At 55.5% G+C, this 22,568-nt stretch overlaps 11 protein-coding genes across 11 annotated transcripts; 5 read left to right on the top strand and 6 right to left on the bottom strand.

Annotated features, from left to right (window-relative positions):
- Positions 1 to 5: 5 nt before the first annotated feature.
- On the top strand, positions 6 to 1,648 carry BO72DRAFT_466903 (general substrate transporter; the record flags this gene model as incomplete). The annotated part of the gene is made up of 3 exons (XM_040946804.1): positions 6 to 1,222; positions 1,288 to 1,555; positions 1,610 to 1,648. The coding sequence occupies 3 exons, from the start codon at positions 6 to 8 to the stop codon at positions 1,646 to 1,648; spliced, it is 1,524 nt and encodes a 507-aa protein (XP_040803320.1).
- Positions 1,649 to 2,464: 816 nt separating this feature from the next.
- Positions 2,465 to 3,792, bottom strand: BO72DRAFT_424836 (putative glycosyl hydrolase; the record flags this gene model as incomplete). The annotated part of the gene is made up of 2 exons (XM_040942890.1): positions 3,260 to 3,792; positions 2,465 to 3,145 (listed from the first exon to the last, which is right to left on the bottom strand). The coding sequence occupies exons 1-2, from the start codon at positions 3,749 to 3,751 to the stop codon at positions 2,465 to 2,467; spliced, it is 1,173 nt and encodes a 390-aa protein (XP_040803319.1). The 5' UTR covers positions 3,752 to 3,792.
- Positions 3,793 to 5,300: 1,508 nt separating this feature from the next.
- On the top strand, positions 5,301 to 5,961 carry BO72DRAFT_446139 (uncharacterized protein). The gene is made up of 2 exons (XM_040944226.1): positions 5,301 to 5,355; positions 5,423 to 5,961. Exon 2 carries the CDS (start codon positions 5,504 to 5,506, stop codon positions 5,765 to 5,767), a length of 264 nt encoding a protein of 87 aa, XP_040803318.1. The 5' UTR covers positions 5,301 to 5,355; positions 5,423 to 5,503; the 3' UTR covers positions 5,768 to 5,961.
- A 49-nt stretch (positions 5,962 to 6,010) lies between these two features.
- Positions 6,011 to 7,295, bottom strand: BO72DRAFT_484519 (uncharacterized protein; the record flags this gene model as incomplete). Its single annotated transcript, XM_040947855.1, has 6 exons — positions 7,237 to 7,295; positions 6,998 to 7,178; positions 6,871 to 6,938; positions 6,493 to 6,805; positions 6,373 to 6,433; positions 6,011 to 6,300 (listed from the first exon to the last, which is right to left on the bottom strand). Coding segments are annotated over exons 1-6 (933 nt in total), but the record flags the coding sequence as incomplete, so codon positions are not given.
- An 884-nt stretch (positions 7,296 to 8,179) lies between these two features.
- Positions 8,180 to 9,409, top strand: BO72DRAFT_466900 (amidohydrolase family protein; the record flags this gene model as incomplete). The annotated part of the gene is made up of 3 exons (XM_040946803.1): positions 8,180 to 8,620; positions 8,687 to 9,167; positions 9,261 to 9,409. The coding sequence occupies 3 exons, from the start codon at positions 8,180 to 8,182 to the stop codon at positions 9,407 to 9,409; spliced, it is 1,071 nt and encodes a 356-aa protein (XP_040803316.1).
- Positions 9,410 to 10,173: 764 nt separating this feature from the next.
- On the bottom strand, positions 10,174 to 12,164 carry BO72DRAFT_41081 (NAD(P)-dependent alcohol dehydrogenase). The gene is made up of 3 exons (XM_040942447.1): positions 11,939 to 12,164; positions 10,593 to 11,881; positions 10,174 to 10,534 (listed from the first exon to the last, which is right to left on the bottom strand). Exons 1-3 carry the CDS (start codon positions 12,030 to 12,032, stop codon positions 10,463 to 10,465), a joined length of 1,455 nt encoding a protein of 484 aa, XP_040803315.1. The 5' UTR covers positions 12,033 to 12,164; the 3' UTR covers positions 10,174 to 10,462.
- A 132-nt stretch (positions 12,165 to 12,296) lies between these two features.
- On the bottom strand, positions 12,297 to 13,316 carry BO72DRAFT_373616 (reductase with broad range of substrate specificity; the record flags this gene model as incomplete). The annotated part of the gene is made up of 5 exons (XM_040941092.1): positions 12,297 to 12,697; positions 12,747 to 12,815; positions 12,863 to 12,946; positions 12,993 to 13,069; positions 13,117 to 13,316. 5 exons carry the CDS (start codon positions 13,314 to 13,316, stop codon positions 12,297 to 12,299), a joined length of 831 nt encoding a protein of 276 aa, XP_040803314.1.
- A 1,257-nt stretch (positions 13,317 to 14,573) lies between these two features.
- BO72DRAFT_494170 (terpenoid synthase) lies at positions 14,574 to 15,816 on the top strand (the record flags this gene model as incomplete). The annotated part of the gene is made up of 3 exons (XM_040948438.1): positions 14,574 to 15,070; positions 15,118 to 15,497; positions 15,554 to 15,816. 3 exons carry the CDS (start codon positions 14,574 to 14,576, stop codon positions 15,814 to 15,816), a joined length of 1,140 nt encoding a protein of 379 aa, XP_040803313.1.
- Positions 15,817 to 16,220: 404 nt separating this feature from the next.
- BO72DRAFT_525978 (uncharacterized protein) lies at positions 16,221 to 17,357 on the top strand (the record flags this gene model as incomplete). Its single annotated transcript, XM_040949994.1, has 1 exon — positions 16,221 to 17,357. One exon carries the CDS (start codon positions 16,221 to 16,223, stop codon positions 17,355 to 17,357), a length of 1,137 nt encoding a protein of 378 aa, XP_040803312.1.
- Positions 17,358 to 18,457: 1,100 nt separating this feature from the next.
- On the bottom strand, positions 18,458 to 19,249 carry BO72DRAFT_345817 (ankyrin repeat domain-containing protein; the record flags this gene model as incomplete). Its single annotated transcript, XM_040940662.1, has 2 exons — positions 18,458 to 18,615; positions 19,015 to 19,249. Coding segments are annotated over 2 exons (393 nt in total), but the record flags the coding sequence as incomplete, so codon positions are not given.
- A 2,058-nt stretch (positions 19,250 to 21,307) lies between these two features.
- On the bottom strand, positions 21,308 to 22,414 carry BO72DRAFT_41033 (uncharacterized protein). The gene is made up of 2 exons (XM_040942428.1): positions 21,966 to 22,414; positions 21,308 to 21,914 (listed from the first exon to the last, which is right to left on the bottom strand). The coding sequence occupies exons 1-2, from the start codon at positions 22,370 to 22,372 to the stop codon at positions 21,542 to 21,544; spliced, it is 780 nt and encodes a 259-aa protein (XP_040803310.1). The 5' UTR covers positions 22,373 to 22,414; the 3' UTR covers positions 21,308 to 21,541.
- Positions 22,415 to 22,568: the final 154 nt, after the last annotated feature.

Below are 22,568 nucleotides of genomic sequence, written 5' to 3'. Positions count from 1 at the left end.
TCAAGATGGGCTCGAGCAAAGAAGACATCCGCGAAAAGCCTACTGCAGGGGATGAGCTTGCTGCAGTCCTGCCAGCTGGCGATCGTCCCTGGTATCGACAAGGCCATCTCCTGCGCCTCAACCTCATTATTCTCTCTCTGGTTATGTTCTCCTCTGCCAACGGATTTGACGGATCCCTCATGAACGGTCTTGAGGCTCTGGATCAGTGGAAGAGCTTCATGAACAATCCCACCGGTGCCAAGCTGGGGTGGCTGAATGCCATCTACTGGCTGGGCTGTGGTGTCGGATACCCGACGGCCTCGTGGATTGCCAACAAGTACGGACGCAAGCCCGGCGTGTACGTGGGGTATGTCTTTCTCGCTCTCGGCACTGCGTTGCAGACGGCCGCCCCCAACCCCGTGGCTTTCATGCTGGCTCGGCTGTTCCTGGGCTTCGCCTCGGCGATGTTTGGCAACTCGGTCCCCTTGCTGATCAATGAGATCGCCTACCCGACGCACCGTGGCATCCTCAACTCGTTGTTCATGTCCGGATGGTACGTCGGTGGCACGGTCGCCGCATGGGTCGTCTTCGCCTCGCGCACCTACCCCTCCTCGTGGTCCTGGCGGCTGCCCTCGGTCCTGCAGGCCCTGGTGCCCGTGGTCGGCCTGCCGGGGTTCCTCTGGGCGCCCGAGAGCCCACGCTGGCTGTTGTCCGTGGGTCGCGACGAGGAGGCCCGCAAGATCCTGGCCCAGTACCATGCGGCAGGGGACGACTCCTCCCCGCTCGTGAAGTACGAGTTCGAAACCATCCGAGCCACCATCCGCGCGGAACAGGAAGCCCACAGCAGCGGCAGCTACGCGGAGATGGTGCAAACGCCGGGGAACCGGTGGCGGCTGATGATCTCCGTCAGCTTGGGGTTCTTCGCGCAGTGGTCCGGCAACGGCGTGGTCTCGTACTATCTGTCGTTGATTCTGACCTCGGTGGGCGTGACCCGCGTGCGCGACCAGACGCTGATCTCGGCGTGTCTGCAGATGTGGGACCTGGGCTGCGCCGCGCTGGGCGCGTACCTGATCGACCGACTGGGTCGCCGACCGCTGTTCCTGGCCTCGGCGGGCATCATGCTGGTCAGCTATGTGCTGGTGACTGCGCTGTCGGGCTCGTTCAAGTCGACCGGGGACTCCGCGACGGGCGCCGCCGTCATTCCGTTTTTGTTTGTGTTCTTCGCGGGCTACTGCATTGCCTTGTAAGTTTGCCTTCCTCCTACCTAACCCCTTCAAGCTTGCACTGTGCTAACCGGTGATGGCGAAGAACCCCCTTTCTGACCGCCTACCCCTGCGAGATCTGGCCGTACCGCCTCCGCTCCCGCGGCCTGACGGTGACGTGGTGCGCCACCATCGTGGCCATGTTCTTCAATACCTTCGTCAACCCCATTGCGCTGGATGCGATCGAGTGGCGCTACTATATTGTGTTCATCGCGGTGCTGGTGGTGTTCGGCGTCACGGCGTATTTCTGGTACCCGGAGACCAAGGGGTATTCGCTGGAGGAGATCGCGGTGATTTTCGACGGGCCGGGGGCGGTTCCACGGGTGGGCGGTGGAGTCGAGGGGGGGAAGGCTGGGCGGGAGGGGAAGGGGAAGGGCGAAGAGGTTGTGCATGCGGAGGATGTTTAGTGGGTTGTCTGAGGGTGTAGACTTATTGCCCATTGATTCTTCTTGCACTGATCGTGAAAAATGGCAGCAACATGGGGTTGGTGCTGTAAATACATTGGTCCTATATTTGAGTTTATATATACAGTATACTATGTTCTTCGACCTTGTCCCGCTCCTTTCCACAGAAGTGGAGCCCATGTTGGATCCTCTAGCTAAGAAATAGAGAGTGTATCTTCGCATCAGTACGGGATGAGCATTGGATGTAGGGACGTCCTCCAGGCAGGCTGGCAGAATCTCCGGAAGAACGAGGACCAAAGTCGAACGAGTAGTGCCTAAGACCAAGGAAAGGGGGTTACCAGCGAGAAGCGTCAGAGTATAGGGCCACTGTTTCGGTTGGACAGCCACGGTACTCGCACTTTTGGTTGTTCCCACTCAAGAGGGCTGAGGCAACAGGGTATACTGCATAGTTCATGTCTGTACCTATGTGTCAAGCTACACTGCACTTGGAAGAGATGCTCGTCAGCCTGACAGTATCCAATTGAGAATTTCCACTCCGATGGGGTTCAACGCGGCCCCGCTACCTCGCTATCGAGTCCCACAGGCAGCGCCGCTGGTCGCGATCATGCCGGATATCAGGCTCCTGAGGGTGTAGATATCTTGTACATCTACAGGAACTCAAGCTAAGCATCTTGAAGTGTAGTATAGTGCCGAATAACGCATGCTTTTATGCAAGTATATACAATGCACTCCGCAATCCAACATCCAAAGTCTATTCTAATCTATAAATGCAACCAACCCAAATGCACGAACCAACCCACCAGGGGTGGGGGGGTCCATCTACCAAATCGCCGCGACCAGCGCATCCAGCGCCGAACTCTGCGTCGAGGCATTGACCGTCGCCGCATCGACGGGGCCCGACCAATCGACCCCGAACCCCGTCGCCTCAGTACGATCATTCGCCCACAGACTCGCCGCCGACGCATTGATGACTCGGGCGTAGGTCTCATTCGGCGCGACGCCCTGCAACACCTTGAGATTCCGGATAAAGATCCCCTTGAACTGCGTCTCGTTCGAGTCGCAGCTGTCCGGCTCGCACGATTCATGGATGACGTCGTCCTCGTCGGCCAGCGCCGCGATCGCCCCCTGCGCGATCCGGGCCGCGGCAGTCAGGTACGTGGAGTTGGAGGCGTGGCTGCCCGTGGCATGGTGCAGCTCCACCAATCCCCCCAGGATCACGCCCTGGTTGTACGACCACACCGTCATCCCGTTGTTGGTGCACGCCCCCGTCAGCCCGTCGTTGATCGTGTGGTCCGCGTTGATCAGCCCGCTGCCCTCAAACCACGCCCATTGCCGCTTCGCCCAGTCCAGGTAGTAGGCCCGGCTGCTGTTGGTCGCGACGCGGTTGGCCAGCGAGGCGCCCAGCGCCAGGAACAGCTCGTTGCTGATCGCGCCCACGTACACGTGCGTGTAGTCCGAGTCCAGGCCGCCGTTGCCGCAGAGCGAGGGCCAGGCGCGGCTCTATCGTCATCGCATATTAGCATGAGTGTTCAACACAGCCCCATTTCAATCGAAGGGAGAATGGCACGACACGACACCCCGTAGTGAGATGGGGATGCAAAAAGGGGAACGTACAAGATGGTAGAACACCCCCTCCGCCAGCTCCAGATAATCCGGCTCCCCCGTCACGTCGTACGCAGCCACCCACGCCATCCCCCACCACATGTCGTCGTCGTAGCTCCCGTCCAGCCACAGCGAGGCGTTGGCCGCCCCCGTCGGCTGGCCGGGGATCGTGTACGCGGTACCGTTCGCCGCCGTGTAGTCGGCGTCGATCCCGCGCGCCGGGTACGGGTTCGTGTTCGTGGCCACCCGGAAGGTGTTTTCGATGACCTCGGTGGCGATGGTGGCGTTGACGGTGCTGTTCTTGGTGGCTAGGTTGGCCAGCGTGGTCAGGCAGTTGGCCCCGTTCCACCAGCCGCACGTGTTCCAGATTCCCGTCGTCGGGTTGTAGTAGGTTTGCAGGGTGGTGAGCGCCGTCACGGCCCGGGTCATGGCCGTGTGGTTTGTCGCGGTGGTGCCGCTGGCGAGGGCCAGGGCTAGGGTCAGGGCTAGTCTTGGGGTGTGCATTTTGGGGTGTGTAGTGTGTAGTGGGTAGTGGAGAGTTAAAGGGGGGGAGGGGGGAGCAAGAGGAAGAGCGTGAGAAAATGCATGGTATTTCTCGGGCACCTCCCTTTTATCTATCCATTGAGACACAGAGAGGAAAAATCAATCACATCGCTGTGTCTCCACTGCAGAGAAAATTCTACGTATGCACACTCCAAATCCCCGACCACAGATCACAGTGACGGATCACATCCCCCATCCACATCCACGGTCTGTCCTGCAAGGAGGGCCGAAAAACCCGCAACCCGCCACACCGGACTGGACTGATAAGATAGGCCGATTTACCGGGCTACGTAGGGAGATGCGTCGTGCGAGACGCGACGCTTGGCAGGAACTGCAAAACCCTGTTCCTTGTTCCTTGCATTAGCACCTGCATTAGCGGTGGCTGGGAGGGCTGGATCCTGGCACGCTTGTCCAGGCACATCCGCCGAACTTTTGGCGCCTGAGCTGGTTTGTCTGGTTCGTCGAATTTTCTGCTGGTGGATAGCCAGTCCGCTGTCGTTCGTGCCTCTCCGCCCTGGATTGACTCATGGGTCGGTGAACTCTGTCGCACGACTGGTTTTTGGTCTCGGGAGGGAAAAGTGGTGTTTGGTTCCGAGAGGGAAGAAGTTTTCTGCTGACTTTCGTCCACAGTGGCTTTGTCTCTGGGAGCCAATCATGGTTGGAGATTCTGCGTGGCTGGAATTTGGGATTTGGACGTGGGACAGAGGCATCGGATGTTGATGGTTTGAGATCTAAGAGCCCAAGTGACTTCATCTGTCATGTTGGCAGTTGGACTGCCTTGAAACGCACTATCGAATTCCGGGGGCGGGGAATTCAGGGTTCTTACTAGGTGGGTGTCTTGGTCACATTCTTAATGGCGTAGCGTTGCTGGTGCCCTCACTTGGTGGATGCGGCGGGGCCAGAGCCGATCGCGGAGCGGAGTTTACCCGGCTGACTCAGCGGCCCACCGCTCTGTCTCCACTCGGCATTTGTTGGGCTGGCCGACTGGCCCATCGACGGACTCAGGTACAGACAGTACTGTACTCTTGATCGTACACATGGAGAAAAATTCGGTCTTGCTCGAACGGCAGATTCAGCCGGAGGTCTCGTTCAGATTTAAGGCAAGGTGGGTGTATCTCCCGTGGAAAGGTCTTGGTTGCTTGAGGTCACTCACTCCAGTAACGTGACCTCGCCCTAAGAATGAAGAAATGTCTTAGCCTGCCGAGGCAAGGCTCCACCTCTACCTCTCCAAATCTGTCGCCGACCGAGCGCCGATTTTCAGCCTACCGCCAGCCAGCCAGCCGACTTGCCGGTCTCAGCGCTGTCGCCTTAGAGGGGATCAGTGCTGAAGGACAGGTGAGGCAGTAGGCAGACTACCTTCGTATGTTTTCACGTCTTGTACAGGGTATATGATCCTGCCACCTTTAGAGGATGCCACTGCGTGCATCCGATCTCGACCCCTTGGCGCGGCGATCTGTCAATGGAGATGGATGGATCGTGATACAGCTGAGACAAGACCGTTCTGGGCGTAAGGATCAACCGGGAGCCCACCAAGGGTGGGTTTGATGGGTCAGTGAGGCGACGGTCTGCCTGTGAGTCTCGATAAGGAATCTTGCACGGTGGGGAGGGAACCTTCGGGAGCGGGTGGCTGACCGGGAAAGCCCTAATCCCGTCCACCGTCGATCGCGCCAGTTCAACTGATTAACACCACCATGGATGACTGGTAGAAGCAGGATGACTGGCAGAAGCATCTCAGGCGGAATAATGGCCAGTAGTGCTTCCCTGGCCGTCTGTCATCAACAAGCAACGAGCGATGGTCTATCGCGACTGACCCAGCAGCACGAGGAGCACGATTCCCTGCATGACGGGGTCGCCCAAACTCTCCCGGGATCCCTGCAAGGGATGGTAAGCTGCATGGCGTCGTCCAACCAGACACTTATTCCCTCGCCGTCTACCCCTCATTCGCCTATTCTGTTCCAGACGCTCCATTCTCTCTGACCGACTATTCGATGATGCATCCATATTTCATCGACCAACGAATGGATCCGGAGGTGCAGACATCTCCGGCTCTGACTGTGTCCGCTCCCAGCTGAGCACACCTACCATTGCCGTCCAAGCTCCCAAGACCTTCAAACCTCAAAAAATCTAGCTCGAGAAAAACCTATCTACGCTCCTGCGAGAGACACTGCCCCCCCGACGACCCCCGCAGAATACTAGCACTCGAACCATAATCCCCATCCCCTCCCTTCCCCGTCAACCGGACCAGCGAGATATCCTCGTGGAACGGCCCAGCCATCCTCCTCTGATCCGCTCCCCCGGACTCATAGTGATGACTCCGCCCCACCGACGACAACAGCCCCGGCGCCAGCTGGTCCAGCACCGGCCTCAGACTCGGAACACTCGCCGCCACGATCCCGAGCGCCAGCTCCACCCCGGACCAGATCGAGACGTCCACGCTGTGCCAGCTCTGGTCGACGCCCTGGTACAGCCGGACGATGTAGACCATCCGCGCGATGCTGGCGATACATGCACTGCCCTTCTTAGCGTCATGTCATGGTAAGGTAAGGTAAGGTAAGGTAAGACAAGGTGAGAGGGACACGCACAATGCTCCGAGCGAAAGCAGCGCCGTCAGGACGAGTCTCTTCCTGCGACTGGCCTGGAGACCTGATGACCGAGTCAGAACCGACCTGGCAGGTGAGAGCAGTGGCCGGGGCAAGGAATACCTAGAATCGTTGGAACCGGGAGCACCAGCACCCACACGTCGGTGAGCAGGTACAGCGCCGCCGTCGCGGACCAGAAGGCCACGGCGTCGAGGCACGCGGCGTGCGCGTACTTCCGGGGGTTGTACACGGCGTCGAGCGGGGAGCATTGGAAGATCGTGGCGAGGAAGATCGCGGTGGTCATGGCGGTGATTGAGCCAATGGTGGCGAGGGTGGGGCCGCGCAGCGTCGGGAAGAGGCGTAGGTAGAGTAGGGAGATGGAGATCTTGATGCTTCCGCTGGCCAGGACGTAGATTATGTGCGTGATGAAGCGGAGCTGTGGGTTTAGTCTGATGATCGGTTGCTTGGGGAAGAGGCTGGGAAGGGAGTGGGGGGGCGTACTTTGGCGGCGGGCACGGCGTCGCTGGGGTTGAGGGCCCAGGTGTGTTTTCCGGTGCCGTGGGTGACGCCTGGGTCGTGAGCTGATGCTGGGGTCATGTTGAAGGGGAAGAGAGGTCTGGTACTGTACCTAGTCCTGAGACGACCACGTTCAGAATGGCGAGAATGGTCGCAGCGACGATCATTGCATCGTCCAAGCCGGGTTTCTTGAGGATGAAAGCACGGGCGATGATGCGGAGGATGACGATGAGCGTGGCGATGGCGGTGAAGGTGGCGTTGATGATAACCAGGGAGGGTCCGCGGTTGGCGTCCTGACCTTCTGTTAATATGGGGTCACTAATGAAAGCTTGGTCGGAGCCATGGAGTTACCTCGTTGGGTCGTTCAGTCATGGAGACGGCGATAGGTGCAAATCTTCTGGGAGTGTGGATGTTCATCGTCTCTGCGGGTTAGTAGGTTGGGAAAAGGGAACCTCTTATATCACCACCGCACTTTAATAGGGGAATAGGTTGTGTGCGATCGAACAAAGAACGACCAGGGTTGGATATTGCCAATTCCTTGGCCTCCATCGGTCTCAACCGGATCGCAGGTTAGTGCTGACAGGATCTCATCCATGTCTGGGCGTGGCATGAGCTGATTATGCAGCTAGTCTACGGAGGTGTGTCCCAAAATTTATTGAACTGCGCTAATTGTCTCGATGTAAACCGGGTGTAATAATTTCTTATATCATATAAGTATGGCCTAAAGTGGTAACTTATAAAGCCAGATAAGTAATATAAAAGTTCCTTCAAAAGATATAATCTGTAAGATTAAATATAGTAACTACTACTAGATTAAGTCTAGCCTGGAATATATCAAAGAATCTCTACTTATTTGAGTGGTAGTATTATAAAGCTATTTCTAAGCAGTACAACTTGTGATAATTTATATCAACAAGTCAATACCTAAATTTCAGCTAAGAAGATTAGTGCGGTTCAATAACTTTTAGGACACACCTCCGTACCAGATAGCTCTAAACGCACACTAACTGGTCCGTAGCCCTGAAACTAGTCCAAGCTAGTTAAGCCGGCAATGCAACGGAGGGTGTTAGTGATGCTCCCCGGTCATTTTAGCTTGTGGGAAGTATAATACCATACTAACTTATCCTCCGTAGGGCCCCGGCGCATCACCGGTTTCTACCGGAACAATACTACCTAGCTAGCGAGAGACTAGTTATCGCAGACGCGTCGCTATATGAAGCGATCCCCCAGTTCTCCCGTCGAAAAAAAATCCTTTCTTCACTTCTGTTCCGTTCTCAAGTCGACTCGACTCAACATGCCTTCCCTCCGAGCCATCGTGCTGGGCCTCGCCACCACAACCCTCATCCACGCCCACGCCCACAGCCATAGCACTCTCGGGGCCGATTATATCATCGACGTGCACTCCCACGTCATCCCGCCCGTCTGGAAGGAAGCCCTGATCTCCGCCGGCTACCCCCTCAAGAATGGCACCTTATATGTAGACGACTTCCCCGTCCCCGACTGGACCCTGGACTCCCACCTCTCGACCATGGACGCACGAGGCATCAACTTCTCGACCGTCAGTGTCACAGCCCCGGGCGTTGCCTTTCTGCGCCATGACGCCGCCGCCGCCAGCCAGCTCGCCCGACGCATCAACCTGCAAATGCACAACTGGACGCAAACGCACCCCACCCGACTGGGGGCATTATGCCTCCTACCGTTGCCGCATATCAACGAATCCCTCGCCGAGCTCGAGGTACAGGGCACCCTCCACACCTCCTCCCCTCCCGCCCCTTTCACCACCCCCAACTGACCAGCCAAGTTCTGCCTCGACACCCTCAACTTCCCCGGCATCGGCCTCTACACTAACTTCAACGGCACCATGTATCTCGGCGACCGCCGTCTCGACCCGATCTTCGCCGCCCTCAGCGCCCGCAACGCCACCGCGTTCGTGCACCCGGCCGCGCCGTCCTGCCCCGCCGTCGCGCTGGGCCACCCCCTCCCGCTCACCGAATACCCGTTCGACACGGTGCGCGCCATGGAAAACCTGCTGCTGACCGGCCAGCGCGCGCGCTTCCCGCGAGCGACCCTGATCTTCGCGCACGGCGGCGGCGCAATGCCCTACCTCGCCCCGCGGATCGCCGGCCTCGCCTCGATGGAGTTCATGGGCGGGCGGAGCGTGGCCGACTCGCTCGCCCAGCTGGCCGGGTATTACTTCGAGACGGCGTCGGCGACGTCCGCCGTGCAGCTGGCGGCGCTGAAGAGTTTTCTGGGGACGGGGAGGATCCTGACCGGGACGGATTGTATGCGCCCCGCCCCTTTCTTTTTTTGTTCCCGTGTGTGTGTGTGTGTGTTTGTGTGGTGGGAACGGTCGTGCTGATTGCTTGTGCTTGCAGATCCGTACGTCCCGAGTGATCAGATCGCGGCGACGTTGCCGAAGATTCAGGCGAATGGCGGGTTTAATGCTTCTGAGATGGTGGAGATCCATGCGGGGAATGCGCTGCGGTTGTTTCCGAGGGTGGCGGCTGTGTTGCGGGGGTGGTGAGTTGTGGTGTTGGGGTGGCTGGCTTGGTTGGGGTGGTGGTGTATAGTCGTGTGTCTTGATTTGCTCTATGTATGATTTCGACAGGCTAGTTCAGTGGGCGAGATGCGCTCTCATCTCTGATGCTTATCCGTGGATTGTTGTTGGGGAGACTGGCAATCGCCGGGCGTCGATCTGGGATAGTCGTGTCGATTGCGTACACGCAACAGGTCTATAATCGTGTGGAACACATGCATAGAAGGAATGGATAGATGGTACTGTACTGGGGTATTTGGATTGATCTGACATCCAGGAGTTCTTCCAGCTGGGGTCGGAAGCTACTCGCCCTATCAATCTAGGGCTCGGGCGGCATTGCTCCCGGGATGGCTAAAATTCCACCACACCGGACCCTCCACTCACCTTGCAGCTGGCCAACTGGATCGGCAAAGCTTGGCTAACGGCAGACCACCGAGTAGGTACCTTATCGCGATGAGCAGTCCCGCTGACAGGATTGGGTAGACGCTGATTCCGGGGGAGGTGGTGCTTACTCTATCTAGGGTTGTGTGCATTAGCATTATCTTTTCGAAGTGGTGTCGAATGTGCGTTTGTCTGGATTGTGATCATGAGCAATATGAGGGGTCCGGGGAATCCTCCTGTATCTCACCCTGTCTACTTTTATTCGCTTGAGTTTGAGTCTGCTCTGTGTTTTGCAACTTCTTGACAAAGGGTGTGGGGGTTCCCCCCCTCGCGGATAGTATCTATCATATTTTGGTTCGTGTCAACGAACAGGGGTGAAGGTGAATTGTTATGATGCTATTCTTTGTAACACTCTCACTACTGTAAGCTACAGCTCTGTACGGAATACAGGGACATGGGTGCAGCAATATGATACACATATGCTTGTCCTGTTTCCTCCAAGAATGTGTACCCAAGATTGCATAAGAGTCGGGTTCAACTGGGTGTGTAGTTGAAAACATCCCTCCTCCACCCACAGATCCGCCATCACTCAATCCACCGCATCTCTGGAATGGCAACCAGACTAATATCCGAAACCTTTCAGGAAACCACTCGCAAGTATCACGCATCCTCACCCCGCACCCTCACAACAACCTTCCCCCTGGCCCGCTTACTCTCCATCCTCTCATACGCCTACCTCAACGTCAGTACATCTTCCCCATCCCCCCCAAGCAAGAAAACATAAACATACCTGGGGCACCTCCCCCCAACCCCACACCGAATCCACCACCACCCGCACCACCCCCCGCTCCACCAACCGCAGCACCCGCCCCATATCCTCCGCCCGCGGCCGCCCACTATAGAACCGATAGCCCCGGGGCGCGCCCCCGAACACGACCGGCCAAAACCGCAGCGCCACCTGCTCCCACGCCCACGCGAGCTGGCCCCAGAATCCGGGCGCGGCGTTCATCTGTCCCAGATTGATGAAGGGTTTGCCTTCGGCCAGGTACGCCGCGCAGTGGCGGTAGAGCGTGGCGTCGCCGACGCAGTCGATGATCGCGTCGAAGGGGCGGGTTTTTGCGGCCGCGGAGGAGGAGGAGGAGGAGTGGTGGGCGCGGAGATGCTCGTGCAGCGGGTCGTGCGCGACGTAGTCGATGACCTCGTCGACGCCGAGCGAGCCGACCAGCGCCGCATTGCGCGATGAGCACGTCGCGACGATCGTGCCGGTCGCGCCGAGAATGTGCCGTGCGATCTGGATCGTGAGCATCCCCACGCTCGTGCTGCCCCCGTTCACAAGCAGTTTGTCCCCTGCTATTAGTCCGGTGAGGGATAGGGTTTGCATGGCGGTGCAGCCGCACGCTGTTAGGCCAGATGCTTCTAATGGTGATAGCGGTTCTGGTTGCGGTGCAGGTGCAGGTGGGGTTTCGGGTTGGGATGGTGACTGAGCGGAGGGTGAGGGCTGAAGGGGCAAGGGGCAACTGGTCAGCGCGATGACCTGGCTAGCTGGCGCGATCAACCGCTCGGCGAGCGCGCCTTTCCCTGTTCCAAAGACTTCTTGCTCGGAGACGCAGCCTGCGACTCGGGCGGTGGGGGTCAGTTCGGGTCGGGTGGCGGGCACCTGCGACCCTGTGGCGAGGATGCGTCCGCTGAACTCGAATTCGGGGACGGCGATGCGGCGTCGGAAGGGGAGGCCGAGGGAGAAGGGCTGCGGGGGGAGGGCGCGCATCATCGTCGTGCAGATCGCATTCAGCGAGACGTAGTCGACTTCGATGAGGAGGTCGGTGGGACCGAGGGAGGAGGGCGTTGGTGCGGGGAAGGTGGTCGTTGGTCTCAGGGTCTGTGAGGGTAGGCCTGACTGGGTGTAGACCCATGCGCGCATGGTGGAGGCAGACATCTTTGGAGGTGGGTGGGAGTTTGATGGTGGATGGAGTGGTGTTGGATTATTTGAGGGGGAGGGGAAGATGAGATGTCTGATCGGGGAGTGCAATGCCGAACTCCGCTCGGCGCTAAGCTGCAGCAGCAGAAGTATGACAAAAGTCCCTGCGCGAGTAAACATTAGCTGGGGCTGCTGGGCTGTTTTAGTCTGTGGATTTGTACTCCTCTTTCTTGTGAACAGGTGTGTTCTGATCCCGATTGAACCCCAAACTCGCCGGATGTCACCGAAGGAAGGGTAAACTCGCCGAAGGCGCATTTGACCTCATTGATTCTCTCTGATGCTAGGATCGGTCTGCTGTCTGTGCACACGCTAAAATAGCTAAGCTTTTCACCTTTCACCATCACCCCGCATTCGTCGGTAGACGTTTACAGTTTGATCCAGACCATCCACAAGCCGACTTTTATCAAATGCTTATCAGCGCGCACTTTGCATTGCGTCTAGATGCACCTCCCCATGATTGCAACCTGAATGATCAAGAACTTCAAGGCTTAAAGAAGCATAGCTAGTCCAGACAGCCGGCTAAGGCAGAACATACCCCCCGTCAATCAGCAAATCACTGCCCGTCATATACGTCGACGCATCGCTCGCCAGATATAGGTACAACCCCTTGATCTCCTTCACGTTTCCCTGTCGGCCCAGCACCGCCATCCGGTACGCCTCCTGCAGGCAGTCCTCCCCAGCGCCCATCTTTGTGTCGAAGAAGCCCGGCGACACGATGTTGACCCGCGCGAAGTCCCGCCACTCGCGGGCCAGCGACTTGCCAAAATGCGTGACAAACGCTTTGGTCGCGTTGTACACCGGCTGGTCCACCGGCACATTGACGATATGCGCGCTCATACTCGAGGTGATGATCAGGTTGCCGAACCCTTGGTGCTTGAAGATGTCACCGACAAATTTGGAGCAGTAGACCACTCCGTCCACTGCGAGAGTCAGTTCTGACTGTCAGTGCCCTTCGAGGCCATGGCATACCGTTCACGGACATCTGCTTCCTGTACTCGTCCAGTGTCTGCTCGAGAATAGGCTTGGAGATTGCCATTCCTGAAGATTGTTAGCGGTTTGCCTCTTTTTTGGTCTCGAAGTCATACCCGCATTGGCGACGAAGACGTCGATTTTCCCAAAGTCACGAATCACATCCGTCAACGCGGCCTGGATTCTCTCCGGGTCCGAAACTATAAACGGTCAGTCTTGCTTCTCGATACATCCAACGAAACCGACCATCGACTTTGTATGCGACCGCCTTGACCCCGTGGTCTCGCGCCAGGACCTCTGCTTTTTCCACCGCAGCGTTGTTGCTATCACAGATGAGAAGCATACTCACACCCTCAGAAGGCAAACTCACGAGTTATACCATAACGCAACATGTCCCCTCGCCTCGGCCATCGCTTCCGCCACCGCATACCCGATCCCATCGGCGGCGCCCGTCACAACGACCACCTTCCCCGCCATCTGGAACTGCTCGAGCACGTTGTTGGGGGTTCCCGGGAATGGGCGCGGAAAGCCCTCCCGGGGTTGGTTGCTGTCTGTCACGGTCATGGACATTTTGCGCGTGCGTGAGGTAGGGGTAATTGTTGCGGTCGGAGGGGTGCTGGATGTGTCGTCATATTTATGCGGGGTGTCGCCGGACATGCTCCGACTCGAGGGTCGGGTAAATCAGCGTCGGCTAATTGTCGCGCCCGGGCCGCCGTACTCCGGTCGCTTGCGCGTAGGATGTTGGGTTTTCATTGTAGAACGTGGATGGTTTGAATCGATAGAAAGTGCTTCAGGAGGTCAGTAGGGAGAGATTATTACGAGGGTGCTGTTGTGCGCTCGATTTATGGAATTGTCGATCGGCAGTGGTGAGGACCGATGTCCTGGGTTTCTAGCAAAACATAGAGAATGAGGTGTGAGTTGAGACAGGGCATCAAGGAAGGATCTCACACGATAAAAGAGGAATCCGGAGGTGCATGAGACCGATAGTATAAGAAAAGCGGCTGGTGGAGCAAAATTAGGCCCTTGGTAATGAGTAATGTCAAGTTTGTGGAGGTCCTCAAGGGCCTCGAAGACGGATGACAGTGACCTTGGAATTATTGCACTGGAGCAGATGACACGGGCTGAGATGATTCCGGATGTTTGTTGACGTGTCGGGTGGACTTCATGATAGAGTTCCTTGCGATACCAGTATACCAGTGGGAGAGACTCCGATTGGACGGTCGCCAACTATAGTCAAGGCCGCTGACCCGGATGCTCACCATAACTTGTCGACAGGGAGAACAAAGTTCCTGTAATGGGTAAGAGATCGTGTAGGAAACCACTGCCAAGATCGTTCCAAGGAAAAGCAGCCGTGCAACAAAACAGCCAGAACCTCACGCACCGAATGACCGGAGTCATGACTCCCAGATCGCCAGGTTTTGCTGCAAGAAGATGTCATTGCGGGATTTAAAGCTGTCGGGGAGTGGTTCGGGGGAGGCCCTGGGCCTGGTTCGGTGGCCGCCTCATCCATGTATAGTGTATCGGCAAGGGGCCGACCAGAAACTCTATCCCATGTGATAGGCTTTTTCCAATCTTGGAAATGTTGGCCAGTGCTCTTGTCATGCCTTGTCAGTTGCACGAACGCGGCCATACAATGCTACCACTGGTCGAGGATAGACTGTATAAAACAAGCGACTTGCATTGGCATGTTTGTTGCGACGTTCGGGTAGGAAAAAGTCGTTGAAGAGTCTGGACCGCGAGCTTCACCTAGTTGCTCTGTTCTATAAAGTCAGTCTCGATCTCTGGTGAACCGCTTCGACATCGTCGCAATTTCTGCATACTGACATTATGGCTGCGGAAGATCAAAGTTTGCGATGGCCTGCTTACTGTCCATCCACGACCCATCTGCGAGGCCCTCACCCTTCCTTCACCAGGTTGATGTGTGACCAGATCATGGACGAGGTCCTCGCTGTTCTCCCAAGCGTAGACGAGAGCAAAGGATCACGCATCCGAGCGATGCGCTTGCCCGCGCTCGTAGCCTTCATGGTTCCACATTCCACCAGCCATGACCGACTGGTCATACTTTGCAAATGGCTGACTTGTTTGCTGCTCTTCGGGAACCTCTTCGAATACCCTTGGTTGAGCCAGGGAGAGGCATTGCGCTTGGGACGAGGACTTGACAGCCTACCGCGTGACTTGAGACTACTTGCTACTGAAGGCCCGCTAGCCAGTGACAAGAATACTCAACCACAATATGTGCAATATATGCGGGGAATCTTCGCTGAAATGTTCCGTCTTAGCCCGAGGAGGGAACAATTCCTCCGTGCGGCTGACTACCTAGAAAGGTGAGCCCTTCTCTTGGCTATAGCCCCGCGATACTAACCAGCGACAGAGCAATCACAGCCATGCACGCAAGAAAACACGGCCCAAGCAGGGCCTGTTCAGACGACTTGGAGCAATGGAAGCGATCTCGCGTTGATAGCACGGGCATGTTCATGTTGTTCCACTGGATGGAGTTTGCGCTAGGTCTTTACATCCCCGATAGCGTCTGGGATGATCCGACCGTGCAACTCCTCATGGACGAGGCTTGTCTTCAGATTGGCGTCGTCCATGACCTGTACGCCCTGCCCAAGCATATACTCATGAACGACTGTCGAGTAGACACCGAAAGCATGAACTGTGTGGCGTGGCTTATGCGGGGCACGGGCGAGAGTCTGCAGGAGGCCGTCGATCGGTGCTGGGACTACATCCACCATCTAGATGATTCGGTTGGTCAGTCACACTCAAGGATCATGGAACGGAAGAGTAGCTGATACCATACCGTCTAGTTCACGCTGCGATAGTGGTAAAGAGCCGGTTCAGGCAGGACAAGGCAATCTCACAAGCTGTGGACGCGATCGTTTATTCCCTCCAAGGGTCGTGGGCCTATGGAATCAGGTCTTCGCAGTACTGGCTCAAGTTGTTGCACCCTTGTCAGCCTGCGCTGCAGTCTGAGAGATTCACATTAGCACCCTCCGATGAAAAGCCACAGCCTCTTGTCGTAAGTAATGAGGTGGATGACAAGGGAGACCCAGCAAGAACCGGGTGTTGAGCTATCTTGATGCCTGGTTTGTCGTGGCAGAGGCATGAAGCCTACACGGGCATGGATGAAACTTGAGGGACACAAAACAAGAGGTCGTATGGCAGTTGTTTGGTGTTGTGTGGGAAGCGAAACATTCACTGGGGATCCAAAGGATGTGTTGATGGGATCATGTGACAGGGACTTCTTTGGTTGTTTCAAGTAGACTTACGGCTCTCTTCCTTCACCAAGCACTCCATTCACTCCGACTCAAACTGTCCTGCGGTCAAGCAAATCTGTCATCGTCTTTTCTCTTTTTTTCCCCTTCCTCTCTCTCCCCTATCCTTCTTCCCATAACACTCTTTCGACCAACCACCACCGCAACCCATCCTCAGATTTCATTCGCCTTCCACCAACATCTATCAGCAACCTCACTTATGGCTAAAGGCCGTAAAATCAGCAGGCCACCTGAATCCAAAGACGAAGGTCGCGTCGATGACGGAGCTCAACACGGAGTGACCCACGAAGCAAAGCACGACACTGAATCCGACTCAAATACTCCTACCGTTCCTCCAACGGATGTTGACGATGATGACATGGAGCTCGACGCTGACGATGGACTGAGATACGTGGAAGACAAAACAAGGCACCAAACAAAGCATGAAGCACAAGCTGAGGCGGTCTCTGAGATACGAGTCGACACCGAACAGCGATCAGACCCAGAGACCAATCCGACCAACCCAGACGAGGACTCAGATATTGAAGAGCTTCCCTGGAAGGCACCCCAAGCCCGAGCTATCCTCAGATTCCCACAGTGGCCCGAAGGTGCTACAGAAGAGGAGCTAAAGCAGTACAACGGGAGGAAGAAGGAGGCAAGCGAGAAAGCGAAACGCAAATCAAACAAGCACAAGCAGGGCAGGGCACACCGCACGTTCAACGTTTCAGAGGAACGCGCGGCTGTCAACACGGAGATCAGCGCCCTGTTGACTCAGACCCAAGGCGACGTGATCGAGATCGATCACCCAGGGTGCATTCAGGAGAGTCTCATCACAGCAGGTCTCTCTCAACTGGGCGCTGGACCATCCATGCCTCAATTCTGGGGGAATCACCCGGTCAAGCTCGCTCTGCTCAAGCCCCTTGCGAACAGTGAGACTCTCGCTGACTGCACCAATCACAAAACCGACTTCTGCGCGGATCATAGCGAGCCCGGCCAGATGTGTCTGGATATCTATTGTTTGGGCAGAGCCTGGAGACAGGAGCTGCTGAAGGTCCCACCCATGTCATTTCTGATCTTCGACATCACGATCCCGGTCATCAAGTACCAGGGGAAGGGCAAGGCGAGGGCCAAGGACACTGACGAGACCGAACCGCAGCTGGCCTGGGGAGACTGCGAGAGGCCTTGTCTCGTTGTCTCGATGCGCGAGGTGATTCACATTGCGACTACCATCGCCACTACGATGAAGATCCGCGGCAAGAATTCCACGCGTTTCGCTGTGATGTACGACCCGGCACAGCTTATTCGTCTGGACGAGATGATTGAGTTGAAGGAGAAGCTGCGTGCACTAAGTCGTTGATTGCCGGCGTTCTCTTGCAGCCTACCCGCAATCGTCGTCCGCATCTATGATTACGACCAACGACGTATGGGGTTTCTGTTCCTAAGAATTTTGGTACAAGTTGAGCGTCGACCATGGCTTTTCATTTGTTCGCTGTCAACCTGGGTGTAATTACGGAAACATATTTTACTAGAATATTCTCTTGCTATTCGCTCATGTTTTCGATTCAATTGATATCTTGACAAAATTCTGTCTCAACTCTATGACCTTAAGCTTGTGTAGATTTGTGTCGCCGGAAGTCGGGTATCTGTCGTAGATATATCCCTAGGACATCCCCCGTTTGAATCTTGTCGCATCAAGCCTCAATCTCAAGCTACCCGGTCCAGTTGTTGTGATTTGGTCAGATAACAGCTTTGTGAGATGCTACTCTATTCTGTGATCATATCTTCCCTGTGAATTTCCATGACTGCAAGCCTGGGCCTCTGGCCTGGAGGATTGGTATGATGTGCACGTGATCACTGGTTCTGCCCCCTCGGATAAAGAGGCGCGTGAGCCAGAATAGGAAGGCGGCGTCCATCCGCTCAGCTGGGTTAACTTATATCCATGATCTCATCAACACAACATTCTTTTCTCTGTTCCTTGCTATAGTCTGTCTTCAACTAGAATATGCTGAAGAGTTCAGCACGTTGTCAAAGTGTAAAAGCTTCAATTTCAGACAAGCCATCGATCATTCAATCTGTCTTTGCTGACTGCTTGAGTCTATATATGAACTATTTATTGCCATCGATCCAGCGTCACGGTTGCCAGCCATCCTGTAGAGGTGATCTCCTCTCTATCTACCCCTCCGCCTAGTTACCATAAGGCTTCTGCGAATACCTCAGTTCCCGGAACAACTCCACTAGATTGTGATGTCCACGCAGGGCCGCAAAGTCCTGGAAGGTTGTCCACTGCAAGTCATTGTACCGACTGAGGGCACCATGCTCCAACAAGATCCGGACGATGTGCTCGTGGCCGGCATCCGCGGTCGTGTGAAGCGGTTGCCAGTACTTGCTGTCTGTGGCCCGGATCTCACATCCGTTCTTGATAAGTAACCGCACCGTGTCCTCGTCCCCTTTCCTACAAGCATGATGGAGCGGTGTTTGGCCACTTTGTGTCCGGGCGTTGACTTGAGCTCCGTACTTTAGACACAACTCAACGCATTCGGCGTTCCCTGCCAAAGCGCTGAAGTGGATCGGCTGCCATTCGTCGATGTGCGATCGGGCGTGAATATCTGCTCCTGCTTCCAGAAGAGCTTGTGCGACCTTAGAGGACTCGGCGTGAAGGGCTTGCTGAAGAAGCGTTCGACCGATAGAGTCTCGCGAGTCGATTTCGAGCCCTTGACATTTAATAAGTCGGTTGACTGCGTCGGGATCGTCTTGGTGTATGGCCGCTGACAAGTCAGCGTCATCAGAGACACTTGAGCCGGAAATGGCGTGAGTTCGCTGCATCAAAAGCTCTTCCGTCCTTCGCGAGCCACTCCATTGCGACTCCAGCAGTGGTGTACGTTTGCCCTTGTTCAAATGCAGCAGTTGCTGTGTTGAATGTTCCAGCAGGCAGCTCACCATCGCTGTGTGCCCTTCCCGCGCTGCAATATGCAAGGGAAGGTTGCCCTTGGAGTCACCGATCATGACATCAGCACCGCGCTGTAAGAGAGCCCGGGCAGTTTCGACGTGTCCACCTTGGCAAGCCCGGTGCAGTGCGGTCTTCTCATCGAGGCTTTGATGATAAAGATTCGCTCCGTGCTGCAACAGCAACTCCACTGCCTCAGTTTGTCCGCTGGATGATGCGCCATGAAGCGGTGTCCACAAGTCATGGGTGACTGCCTCCAAAGGGGCTTTTTCTTTTATTAGGAACTCGATGATATCGATATGACCTCTTCCTGCTGCACGATGTAAGGCAGTCAACCTGCGTGCGGATTTGCTCGAGACCGAACTTCCTCGGCGGACCAACAACACCACAATCTCGAGGAATCCCATATCCGCTGCTTTGTGCAAAGCAATCCAACCATCCCTTGCGAACTGACCAGGCGGTGCACCGTTGTCCAGGAGAACTCTGACTAACTCCAGGTTCCCAGTTCCAACGGCCAGAAACAGCGCGGTGTCACGCTTGGTGGTTACGTGAGAGACATTAGCACCGAGCTTGATCAACTCGAGGGCTGTGTTCGGATGATTGTGCGCACAGGCATGATGAAGAGGGCTCTGAGACCCAGTGTCGAAACACTCAACATCATGACCACATTCTGCCATATAATGCACAAGCTCCGTAAGCCCAAAACCAGAGGCTATATGCAGCCCATGTATGCGTTCGTTCTCGGCGAACAGGAACTTTAGCCGTGGCTGGTCGTTGAAAAGACGCATGGCCAAACTCACATACTCTTTCAAAGGCGCCAATGCAGCATGCAAGCCCCAGCAGTCCTTCGCATATCCAACGAGAATGAATATCTCGTCCGCACTCGAATCCGAATTATTCTTCTCCGGCTTCCTTAGAGCAAGCATATTCGGATGTGAAATATCATTGGAGGCCCTCTTCGAAATGCCTTTGGACTTGACCTCGCCTTGGCTTTCGGGTGTCTTCAGTGCCTCCAGCAAAAGGTATTGTAGGCACGTCTTAGTTATGACTGTATGGGCGCTGGCATACCAGTCCGGCCGGGTACTCTGAAGATACTGCTGCAAGGTATGATGCACCAACCGTACTTGTGCGTGATCCTCCATTCCGTCCACCGACAGTAATCCGCAGCAGCTACTGATTATGAGCCTGAGAGGGGATACCTTGTCCCAATCCCAAATTTCATCGTCGGTCGCCAAAGCGTGTCGCAACTCCAGTGCACTGAGTGGGCGGTAGGCGCAAGCCACCCAGCGCAAGGCACGGAGCGCAAGCTCTTTTCGTGCCGCGGACTGGTGGGACAAAGCGTCGAAGGATTTGTCATAGGCGCCACCCAGGTCACTACTGAGTGTCTTGAGGCTTTTGCGAATACCAGCTCGACTGACCTGGTCACGAATGTTCTGAAGATGAAGGACTGCCAACAGAAACCTGTACGATTATTAGCAGCTGCGACCGGAAGATATAGCATTCTGCCCCCACATTCCACCTGCTCGAATGACAATCGTGCTGCATATCTCTTCTTCGAGCTGCTGATCTAAGAGGTCTATCATCATGTCGTCGGACCTAAGAACATACAAAACATGCGATCGGACGTCTTCGCTATCCGCTGTATATTCTAGTACAACATTGTTCTCTGCGGACAGGGGCTCAGGTCTTGATCGACTTGTGACGAAGACGCGTGCGCCATTCCGAGCAAGCTTGTCCAGGAGGCGGACCAGATGTCTCGTTTGCGTCATATCTGCGGGGCTAAACTCGTCCAATGCATCAATCAGAACAAAGGGGGATTTGAACAGACCGCAAATATCGTTCATGATGACCTCAAGCTCTGCGACAACGGGCTGCCGATTCTCTCGCCGGCACTTGTCGTATAGTGCATTGAGAGATTGTGGAAGACTGTCCAGGTGCTCGGCAAAAGTCTTGATCATGCACCCGAGTACGAGCACCATTGGCTGCGAAGTCCGCATTCGATAGTCGCAATAATAATACGCAACACCAGCATCGGGACCGGTGTGTGACTGTTTGATTTCATCAATGACAAACGACCTGTGCGATATTAGCGAGCTAGTACATCCTACGAAATACTTGTTGTGATTACATCAACGTCGACTTTCCAGACCCTGGTCCGCCAATGCACCACAAAATATTCGTTGAGGTATCGAGCCATTGTCTGAATTGCCATTGAGCGAAGATCCATTTGCCTGTTCCGGGCGTTCGACGTCCTTGGATCTCATGGTGGCGTCCTGGTTCTTGGTCGCGCGCGAGCCATTCGAGGATCTCGATCTGCCGCTCGTCTTGCTCAGAGTTAGATCGATCAATCAGACTTAAAGCTAACGTTCTCGAGCTGTCGCCCCTCCTACATTAGCGCCGTCAATGATATAGCCCTGGGTATCCTTGCGAGTAGGCTGAAGCGACGGTACACTGAGATTTGCTGCAATCATCCGTGTCCTCTCTTTCCCATTTTAGCTGATTCTCAGCAGCAGACCAAGATCGAGAACGCTCACGATAATCACCGAAGCTAGATACGTTAGTCATCTTTGGACTTACCGTCATTCAACTCGAACGGGCTAGGCATGCCTCTGCCTATGGCTTGGTCCACAATCGACCGACCATTGTTTCACCACGGAGAAGGGCATCAGGAGGCGTGGTAGGGGCGACAGATACTGGAGCAAGCAGCCTGATAAAGATCTATGCTCACCTGTTATGCCGCGACTGATTTCTTCCACACGCTCTTGGATCTCCGACAGTTGCCCGACTGCTTTCGCGAATATAGACACATTCTTTAACAACGACACCAATTCCTTTGTCTTGTCCTGGTACGGCTTGGCTGATTCTACCGATAACGACGCTGCTTCAACCATTTTGTGCATCTTCTCCGACATCTGCATTTGAAGCTGCAGGATCGTGGTTACCTCTGCGGGCGTCTGCGAGAGAAGAGCCCTTTGATGGTCAGCAGGTGACAGTGAAAGTATCAGGAAGTGGGTTGCTCACCACCCTTCGACGGTCAATGAGAAATTGAACAGCTGGTTGCATTGCCGGACCCGCGCAATGATGCTTTCAACCTTTTCCTTCTCGAGGTGCCATAGCAGTTTCTTTGTCAAACCGACCGGCTTTCGGAGCATGCGAATCAGCTCTAGCAGAGACTTTTCGCATGATTTGATTGTTTGCAGAAGCACAGCTTCAGTCGTCTGAAATTGGTCGCTTGTCATGCAGGACGAATCGAGGAATGTGTACATCCGATCCAAGACCTGGGACAGGGCTCCCACTTCGTCGAGATAAGCTTGGACATCCTCGCGTGCTGACCTGAAGTTCGAGACGTAAGACTGGAGGACTGGGGCTACCTGCAGAGCTAAACCAATGAGCCCTGCCACCCCGGATGATATCGACAGGGGATCCATCTGGAAGGGATGCGATGCAGGCAATCTGCAGACCGACCGTGGAAAATGGCCTGAGCTGAAGAGAAATTGAGTTAGTGTGGCTTACCCCGCATACTAGTCGGCCATGCCAAGACTGGCGCTCATTTGGCCTGGAATTGAGCCAAGTCGGAGTATGTGTACGGACAGTTGGTGTGGATATAGGAAACGTTGACCACAA

The sequence above is a fragment of the Aspergillus fijiensis genome, assembly GCF_003184825.1.
Source record: "Aspergillus fijiensis CBS 313.89 unplaced genomic scaffold BO72scaffold_13, whole genome shotgun sequence".
Lineage (NCBI taxonomy): Eukaryota > Fungi > Ascomycota > Eurotiomycetes > Eurotiales > Aspergillaceae > Aspergillus > Aspergillus fijiensis.
Note: the sequence above shows the minus strand (reverse complement) of the source record. Positions and strands in the feature narration are given on the sequence as shown.

Excerpts from the sequence above, each read along its gene's own strand:
- BO72DRAFT_41033 (XM_040942428.1), bottom strand. The coding sequence starts at position 22,372 with ATGGATCCCCTGTCGATATCATCCGGGGTGGCAGGGCTCATTGGTTTA. Across the intron at positions 21,915-21,965 it reads TCATTGACCGTCGAAGGGTG|GGCTCTTCTCTCGCAGACGC; the intron begins GTGAGCAACCCA and ends TGACCATCAAAG.
- BO72DRAFT_446139 (XM_040944226.1), top strand. The coding sequence starts at position 5,504 with ATGACTGGCAGAAGCATCTCAGGCGGAATAATGGCCAGTAGTGCTTCC.
- BO72DRAFT_41081 (XM_040942447.1), bottom strand. The coding sequence starts at position 12,032 with ATGCGCCTTCGGCGAGTTTACCCTTCCTTCGGTGACATCCGGCGAGTT. Across the intron at positions 11,882-11,938 it reads CCTGTTCACAAGAAAGAGGA|GGACTTTTGTCATACTTCTG; the intron begins GTACAAATCCAC and ends TTACTCGCGCAG. Across the intron at positions 10,535-10,592 it reads GTTGGGGGGAGGTGCCCCAG|GCGTATGAGAGGATGGAGAG; the intron begins GTATGTTTATGT and ends ACGTTGAGGTAG.